The 10,077-nt window shown below is 38.4% G+C and overlaps 1 protein-coding gene across 1 annotated transcript; it reads right to left on the bottom strand.

The window, feature by feature from the left end:
* Nucleotides 1-5,937: 5,937 nt before the first annotated feature.
* LOC110872981 lies at nucleotides 5,938-10,077 on the bottom strand. The gene is made up of 3 exons (XM_022121881.2): nucleotides 9,770-10,077; nucleotides 6,785-7,718; nucleotides 5,938-6,126 (listed from the first exon to the last, which is right to left on the bottom strand). The coding sequence occupies exon 2, from the start codon at nucleotides 7,646-7,648 to the stop codon at nucleotides 6,803-6,805; it is 846 nt and encodes a 281-aa protein (XP_021977573.1). The 5' UTR covers nucleotides 7,649-7,718; nucleotides 9,770-10,077; the 3' UTR covers nucleotides 5,938-6,126; nucleotides 6,785-6,802.

The raw sequence follows: 10,077 nt of genomic DNA, 5'->3' as shown, positions 1-10,077 counted from the left end.
CAACATTACTAACCGTAGCGCGCCTTTTCCTCTCAGGGCCTACCCCCAAGTTTGACAACACACCTATAAAGCGCAAAGAACAATTAAGGCGCGAGTAAAAAAGTTAAGACGGACGGCGTGCACAATCTTACCTGCGCCAGCAGCAGGAGGATCAGACAAATCCGCGTCCCGCGGAAGAGAAAAATTCCTTGCAATACGATCATACCAAAATTCTTCATCAGGATTTTTCTTAATGGTACCCATTCTTCCCCCTTCTCTTTTGTAGGCAACAACATACAGTGAAACAACTGCAAGAAAAAGGAGACAGGATATAAAAAAAAAAAAAAAAGAAGAAGAAAAGAAAAACTTAAACCGTACCATGGCCCTCCTCTGTGTATACAGGCTTGTCGTCCCGATCCATCTTCCAGTTTAAACTCATCCCAGCTCCGACAAGGGCTTTCTCCGGCAAAGCAATATTAGGTACCTCCTTCAGATCCTGGTACCAAGTTTCATCAGAAGGGGTCCGGAGTGTTTCAATAGGAACATCTTCTTTCCCCCTCAACACCATCCTCACCGGAACCACTCCGGCCTTGATAAAGAAAAATTTCTGTTTCCAATCATGAAAAGATTTCGGAGGATTGAGCAAAATCTTCTTTGCAGTAGCTCTCTGAACAAAAGAGTAAAACCCCTGGGTACAGTGCATTTGATGAAAAACCCTAAATCGAGGAACGGTCGGCTCAATATTCATAGTCCGACACACGAACTCAAAATGTCGAACCCTAACCATACCAATAGGATGCAGTTGAGAAAGATGAATATTATAAAATGTAAGGATATCAAGAAGAAACGTCGTTGCAGGCAAACGGAAGTTGCCATCACAGAAGAAATCCCAAAAGAGGGTGATATACCCGGACGGAGCATCTGCCGCTGTCTGCCCTTCTTCAGGGTACAGAGCACCCCAACTTTCCGGAAACTTAAGATTCCGAATCAAACCGTCAAAAGACCCCCTCGGCCACTTCAATGGTGGAAGTTCAGTAGACATCTCTTCAGCAAGACCCTCTTGATGTTCTCCGGTCGACATAAACAGGGGAATGAGGGATTTTTTTCAAAAAAAAAAAAAAGAAAGGTAGGGGAAAAGTTTCAACGAAACAATGATGGCACTAGGAGGTTACCCAAACGTTATATACTCATCGCAATAAATAGCATCGGGAACCGTCACGGCAATTTTTCCGGATATCACAGTCCCTCAAAAGAGCAGAAAAAGTACACACGCGTCTGCACACGCGCGTGAAAGGCACGAATAACAGCATGTACCTGACAGTGTCAGCTTGATCTACAGTCCTAGCTGTACCATCCTATAAAGACAAAGGATTTTCAAAATCCTCAAAATAAAATGGAGTCTTCTCATAGAAGATTTCTCACTCAAAAAAAAAACATCTCTCTCTCCTAAGTCTAGTGCTCCACTTATTTGCATAAGTACAACACTAGACTGGGGGGACTTGAAGGGGTAAGGTCCCAAAAAACCTCACAAAAGAGATATGGGACCATACCACCAACCGGTCTTTCAACCCTTCTAACCTTGCGCGGCCGCGCATTGGTCTTACAGAAAGAAGAAAGAAACTAACAAGCGATAGTCACGCGCCCAAAGGGAAACCTGAACCTTTGCGCCATCTTCCATTTAACAAGGGATCGAAACCCTGAAGATCAATATGTCCGCCCAAATATCCAGACCTGGATATTATTTTACCCAGACTTAGGATCTATCCAGCTGTGTGCACACTGTAAGGTGTCACACCAGATTACAGCAGTAATCTTCTAGAAGAAATACCATCGTGCATCACCCAGACGGTTATAACCGTCTGGACACGTGTCACCATCACAAACATTCCCGAAATCACAACGATAGCATGTGATTGAAGAATGATCTCCACTTGGATCACTTTCCACGTGGCAATTCCCTAGGCATAGGATCAAGTCACGATCCGTGTGCACCCACATCAGATCAAAGCAAATTAACGAAGAGTTAAGAGACTTAACGGAAGGAAAAATAACCGCTACGGTGTTAGTATCTTCCGTTATCTTTTCAATAACAGATTTCCCTCACAAACTCTCGGTTATAAATAGGAGAATGCTTCAGGTAAAAATTCAGATCCAATTTCACTACTCAAATACTTTTATCTTCTCCATACAAATACTTATTCTCACACCGGAGTCGGGTCAAGGAGGGAACCCTCTTCTCCCCTTGACGACGCTAACGGTGCTTTGTTTTGCAGAATCACCGGAGAAGGAGTTCGATTACCACTGAACCAATTGAGAGAGAACTAACCTTTTATGCGGATTCAAACCCCCTAGATATCTCGGTTCCGACCATTTATCTAGTGTTTCTTCACTATTGATTCAATTATCCAATGGTGTACTCTAAATCTGAATGTGCACGATTGGGTAGTTTCGACGTTATCATCAACATGGGCTTGCACTTGCTAGCCCAGCACCATGCTGAGATTGTATGCTTCGAAAAATATATTTGCATTCCTCTCGCCAATGGTCAAGTTCTTCTTGTCTTCGGTGAAACACCTTCAAAAGGGCTTACGTTGATGTCATGCATTCAAGCCCAAAAGTATCTTAGTAAAGGCTATGTGGCCTTCTTGGCCCATATTGTGGAGAAGCAAAGCAAAGAGAAGAAAATGGAAGACATTCCGATTGTTCGAGAATTACCCCAAGTATTCACAGAGGACATATCTGGACTTCCTAATGTGCGAGAAGTCGAGTTTAGAATTGACCTTCTCCCCGGTACTACTCCTATTGCAAAATCACCCTATCGGCTGGCACCATCCGAAATGCAAGAGTTAGCCAGCCAATAACAAGAGTTGCCCGACAAAGGGTTTATTCGCCCTAGCTCGTCTCCATGGGGTGCACCAGTCTTTTTTGTCTAGAAGAAAGATGGTTCATTCCGTATGTGTATCGACTACCGTGAGCTCAACAAGTTGACTATCAAAAACCCTTATCCATTACCCCGATACGAGTACCAATACGATACAGGTACCAAATAGGTAAAATCAATATGAGTACCATAAATACCATAATATGAAATAAAACACAATATAAAAAAACTTTTAAATTCCTATATGAAATTTGGTACCAGTACATTTTTTTACCCGTACTCGTACCTATACCGAAAGTACCGAATACTAAAATCAATAAAACTGGGTATCAATACATGTACCGAGTACTTAAAATCGGTATGGGTACTATGAAGGGTGATGTATTATCTGTGATTTGGTAAGTTGAAGCAAATAGATGGTAAGTTGTGGATAAAACTGATGTGGCGCTAACGTGTAAGAAAGATGTGTGGTAGCAAGTGGTTTAAGTTGTCTAAACACTTGTTATGCCTAAGACTTTCACTTTCCTTTGGAAACCGAACACGGAAATAACATCAAGTAGAAAATAATGTTGTCATTGTTTCTTTGATTTCTAGGTACTCGCTAGAGTTTGCTTTCTTTGTTTTGCATTGTCTCTAGGTGCTGGCTAGAGTTTGCTCTGCTTGTTTTTGAATGAAACGTTGCTTTTCATATGAAAAGATAATATTAATAAATCCCCCACCCTACTTCCCGGCCCATGTTCTGCGTCATTTCCATGTGATTAATATAGTTATTTATAGTATCATTGTATGCATATATATAAAGTTCAGATAACTTTCAAAGTTGTCATATCGGTTTTCTCCTAGATCCTAATTCTTGACTCGATCGATCACCACCATGTCCAGTAAATCGCCATCAATCCTCCTCTTCCTACTCCTCCTCACCGTCGCAGTTGCTGTCACAACGGCACGCACCCCTTCTCTCTGCTCTTCCTTCCCCGTAAGCCGCGGCTCCCGCGGCTCCTGCTCTATTAGGTGCATTAGATGGGATCCAGTCTGTGGGGTCAATAATGTTACGTATGGGTGTGGATGTCCCGAGGCACGTTGTTATGGTGTTCGTGTTGTGAAGTTAGGTCCTTGTGAGACTTAAAATGGAGGCACTAGTGAGGTGCTTCTATTGGATCATGTAGTTTGGCTTATTATGGACTTCGTTCTTCTAGTCACGTGTTTGCTTGTTGCAAAATGAAGTTTGTTTTTTCCATCCATATATTTACTGCTTTTATGTGATTTTGTTGTTAAAATATCCTCTTAGTTGTTCTAAATATGTGTTCCATGTACTCTAGATCAAGAAACTTTACATGTGTATCTTGAAAATTATAATAAAAAGTAATTTCTAGTTAGAAACTTGAAATTATTAAAAATATGAAACTTGTAGTTCAGTATTTGATATTCAAGTCGGGTTTTGATGTGGTTTGGGTAATGGAAACTCGGATGGGTTTTCTTTGACTAAATAAGTATGTAAACAAGGGAAAACCCGTAAACCCAACATGTAACGAGTAATTGACAGGGTATGAGACAGTTTTACGACCAGCCAACCCATTTTTATCACAAAAGAAAGGTGGGTGGGCGATTGAAGAAACCGATGAAACCCTCCAAAAATGTTATTAAATCCCCTCAACGATTCTAGGTTAAGCTTGTTCTCGTGTAGTGTTTCATATTAACTTCACACTTGTATGTAAGTAGCAACCACAATAGTTTGATCATTACCTTTATTTTAACTCTTAATATTTTTCATAAATCTTAATATTTTTCTCCAACGACAAGAGACAAGTTGGGTCATCAACGAACACATCCTCGATGGCAGTAACGGAAAAGTTTCAAGGAAAACCACTTCATCTGGGCATCGTTGATTGTTTGTGGATTTTTCCCCAAATAAACACTCTACAAAAGTCTATTCTTCGGTATCACCCTAATTGTTTTAAGATTGAAATTCGTCGAGAAAACAAACAAAAACATAAACAAGCGGATAGCTTTAAAAAGGGTAAATTGCACACATCGTTTATGTAGTACGTAAAAATTTCACCTTTTATCTTTAACTTTTAGAATTTATGCTTATCGATCCTACTATTCACTTAACAGTCATCCTTTTGGTCTTACAATAAAAACAAGTAATGTAGTCTCTGCAAGACGAAACGTGAAATTATCTGATCTGTATATATGACTTTGGTAAAAAAAAAAAAAAAAAAAAAGACTGGAAAGCAAAATTACATCCAACTAGAAACACAAAATCTTTTATATGTCATGTACAGAAAATCCTCATTATAGACGGACAAAAAGAAAAATCCTCATTAAGCCTAGGGAATGCTTACAATCCAAACCGCTTACAACAAAATACATTTTCATCTTACATCATTTCTATAAAAGATATCCAATAATAAGAAAAATATTATATATTGACTACTTGGTTAATTTGCCGTACTGGATGCAGGTATCATTCCTAATGCATCTAATAAAATAGTAGTCGTTCGAGTAGAAACAATTCACTCAGTGACCGGTTTGGTTTGCCTCTTTTCAAAACGTATTTGATCCATAATTTTCACCAAAAACGACATAAGACTGCAGGGAGTGGGGCGTTGGTTGTGGCGGGGATGTCCTTCAACGCCAGCTGCTCCACTCCGGGTTGGCGTTGGTTAGGGCGGAGATGGCGTTGCCCCTTTAGCGTGACTTGGCTGGCTTTGGTTGGATACTTTAATTAAAAAAATCACATGGCTGGCCACGCCACACCACACCCCTCATTTTTCATCATAAGCTTGTGGATACCACCCTCACCACGTGTCGAACGATGCCCCCAACCCAAACTCCTCCACTCCCCGCAGTCTAACCGGACATTGAACAGCCGGTCAGAGAAACAAACATAATACAAATTAAAGATTAAATGATGACAGAAAATATCAAAAGGAAGCAACACCTTGGCACTTAACTATCTATACAAACCTGTGTGTCTTGCAGTTGAGATGGTGGCATTAAATACAAAACATTAAAATGATTGAATGACAAGGATCACAAAACATATGTTACAAAGTAAGCTACATAAACAAGGATACACAAAAATATGTTTATAACTATAAGTATTAAACTTATACCAAGATCCTTCCTCTCTATATATGTTACATTTTCAATATAAATTACAACAAAACTTAACCACAAGTCCACAAGCAAAAGAGTCCTAAGAAGCCCTGATTTACCCAATCAAATATTCATGTTCAGTAGTATATTTTCATATTTGCTTCTAAGGGGGCGTTTGGTTCGCAGGAATTCAATGGAATTTAAGGGAATTGGAATTTGAATTCCATCTCTTAAGATGTTTGGTTCCCAGAATTTGATGGAATTGGAATCTCAATTCCAATCTTCATGTGTTTGGTTGACAATGGAATTGGAATTGGAATTAGGCATGAATTCCTTCAAATTCCTTTAACTAAAGGAATTCAAAATCCTTCCTATATGCGAAGGAATTAAAGTAAATTCATTTGAATCTTCGACCGTTTCGACATGTACCATTCAACGCGAACAGTTTCGACCCGTACCATTTCGATCCGAACCGTTTCGATCCGTACTGTTTCGACGCGAACAGTTTCGACCCGTACCGTTTCGACGCGAACGGTTTCGACCCGTACCGTTTCGACGCGAACGGTTTCGACCCGTAACGTTTCGACGCGAACGGTTTCGATCCGTACCGTTTCGACCCGAACTGGTGGTTGTGGTTGCGGGGGTGATGGATTTCAATTCATTTGACAACCAAACACAACAAAAATGGAATTGAGATTCCAATTCCAACAATTTCCAATTCCAATTGGAATGTTTAAATTCCAAATCCAATTACTTCAAATTCTAATTACTATATAAATTCCATTTCCAATTCCAAATCATTCCGCGAACCAAACGCCCCCTAAGTTTTAGTTACATGTATCAATCTATCAATCTTCCAAAGATTTCACGCACCAACAATCTTGAATTACCAGCAACACGTCTGCTTTCTTTAACAATATGGCTACATAGCTCATGCTTAGGCGTTGGGCATAAGCTTTTTAACTCGGTTAACGGATCTCTAACCTCGTATTTACAATAAATCTCCCTTGCAGGCTGCACATGATCCCACCAAAAATCCGATAACGCTATCTCTAACGCCTTCCAATACTCTACATCCCGATCTATCCTAATTATGCTACTCCCTTTAGGCGTCCAGACGTAAAAATCCATCCAATCCCGATCCAAGATCTCCATCAATCCTTGCGCTTGTGGAATACAATTGTACGGTACACCAGACCACGGGAAACCCTTTCTCATGTCACCCTTATAAAATGGGCATTTTATTTCTAATATCCCCCCGTAAGGCAAACCGTAAACAATCTTGTCAATTATCCCATCTGGAGAAGCGCCAAGCCAATTGTCTTCTCGATTTAACTTCCCACGAACATGGAATTCAGGAAACACGACGGAATTTCCGGTTATTAGTTTATATCTTTCAAGTGCTTCTTCTTCTTTGATGTTGTTCCAACAAGTGGCAAGGTTTCCGGTGAAGGGTTCGACTGCACCGATCTTTTCAAGCCAGAGCAGGACCCTTCGGTTGGGCCAAAAGCCGACGGCTTGTGCAAAAGTGCTTGCTGTCAGCTTATGTTTTCTTTGTTCTTGCCAGTTTTTGAAGCGGTGTTTAAAACTGGCTGACTCGAGAATAGGATGATGAGTTGTGGTACATAAAAATCTAGTAGTGCGACACGTCCAACAACCAATGCGGTATGGACTTGTTAATCGCATGGTTGCTCTATTCGAACCATCTACGGGATTATGAGTTTTTATTGATCCTTGTTTTGTACTTGAGAATGCTCTGAAATGACAATAACAAATGAATATTCAGTGGAGAGACTAATCTCTAAATTTTCTTTGCATTAAGTTAAAGCAAGGCCAATGCTCTAAAGTCTAAAATAAAAAAGTTTTTTTTTTTTTAATTTCCTTAGGATGCACAACTCAGGTTCAGACTAAATTGAAATATGGCTAATTGGAAGGCTGCAATTACAAGATTTTGTTATTAGTTATTCAGATTTGAAAGAAGTTAGTTGTTAAATTGGTCCTACTTAGAGCGTGCAAGTTGGGTGGGTTTGGGTAATGGGTCAAGATGGGTTTGGGTTAGGATGGGTATAGGTCAGGATGGGTATAGGTCAGGATGGGTATATTAAAGAAAAGGTTGGATGGGTAATGGGTCAAGATGGGTTTGGGTTAGGATAGGTTTAGGTTAGGATAGGTTTAGGTTAGGATAGGTTTGGGTAAAGATGAGATGAAAAAATAATTAGAAATTAAAAGAAACAAACAAAATATAAAAAAATAAAAAATTTTAAAAAACAATAAAAAACATAAAAATAGTAAAAATTTTAAAAAATAATAAAATATTAAAAAAACAATAAAAAATATCAAAAAAAATTGACAACTGTCAAGTGGATACAAGCATGTAAGTGCAGGATACAACCATGAACGACCCATACTATTATTTTTGTCAAGATTCGTTTTCACCCGAACCAAAATGGCCCTTTTCTCAAAGCCCCGAAACAAAACGACCCTTTTTAAAGCGACCCATTCTGACCCAAACACATCCTAACCCGAAGCAAAATGACCCTTTTTTCAAAGCGACCCGTTCTGACCGGAACCCATTCTGACCCGTTACACCACCCGACCTAACCCGCCCGTTTTGCAGGTATAAAATAGAGTAAAAGCAATAATAAACGTGTAACAATCTAATGGGCCAAAACAGTTAAAAGTTAATTTAGCAAGGAAATACCTAAAGTATGAACAGAATCACAGAATATACAAACATTAATCTGTTTCTGCTATTAACTACTTTCAAAAATCATAAACAGATATAGAGTCATGAGTTTCATACTTATATGTACCACTTATCCATTTGAATGTAACCATGAACGACCAGTATTGTAATACAAATACTATAAAAAACTCAAATCGTATATCTCGGATGATTTGAAAAGGTCAAAATGAGGTATCCAAAACAGTACAGTACAAATAAAATACAAAAAAAAAAAACTATACATCCAAAATTATTAGATGAATCACATAAAAAATGGCATACGAAATAGACTAATAAAACTGCATAGAAAGGATCATATGCATGCAGATAAAAAAACTAAATTGAAGGAGGTAAAACAAACGAACCAACAACATCTACGAACATGGCACAAATGCATGTCGATTTTGACCAAATAAATTCGCTATCCAAAGCGGTAAATCTGACATGAAACAGAAAAACTCAAAAGCCCGCATCAAACAACATTGCGAAGTGAGAATTAACAGCGGAAATTAACTAACAATAAATCAAATACTTTGAAGCTTTCCGATTCAAAAGTTAGGTAGTTTAACAACAAACTATAAACCTCGAAGATCAAATGTGAGTCAATTTTTTCTGTTTTGACAAAACTTAAACTTTCTCTGAACTTTCCGATTCAAAAGTTAGGCAATCTTTCTGGAATCTTAAATCTTAAATTACAAATACTGTCAAATAAACTACATAAGAAGAAATCACAAGGGAAAAACAACAAATTTGACATCATACTAAACAAATTTCACTTAATCAAATTTACCCTGGTTTACATTCAAAAAATGATGCAGTTTTAACACAGGCATTTTATCGAACAGGTGGTATGCATACATTCAAACATCGTACAATTTGTATCTGTTAGTTCAGTTCAGTTCAGTCCCAAAATCAAAAGTTTATACAATGATTATCATGAATTCAAGATTTCTTTTAATTCAAACTTTGCAAATTCTCGGATCCAATCTCATTCATTATTTACATCTTTAATAAAACACAAAAACTTAATTCCCAAATCACAAACATTTACAGTTGGATATGACATTAGGTTGAAGTCTTACCACTTCGATGTTCTAGAGATGAAATTAGGGCTGTGATATACTTCAATCGAATACGAATATGAAGCAAACAATCGGAGATGAAGACAAAACTGGACAATTGGAGATGAATATGCGTTCTGATTTCTGAATAACCGGAGTATTCGGAGACGAAGATGAGTTCTGATTTCTAAACAAACGAATTGATTCTGAAGTTTGAAACGAATCTTTGATGTGTCCTAAGCGATTCTGTGATTCTGTCTTAACGGTGATTCTGTGAAACAAATTGATATGTAGGACCCATTTATTTTTTTTTGGTAATCCCATCCTGA

This window comes from Helianthus annuus, chromosome 8 (assembly GCF_002127325.2).
Source record: "Helianthus annuus cultivar XRQ/B chromosome 8, HanXRQr2.0-SUNRISE, whole genome shotgun sequence".
Classification (NCBI taxonomy): Eukaryota; Viridiplantae; Streptophyta; class Magnoliopsida; order Asterales; family Asteraceae; genus Helianthus; species Helianthus annuus.
The sequence above is the reverse complement of the archived record's forward strand: the minus strand, read 5'-3'. Positions and strand labels throughout refer to the sequence as shown.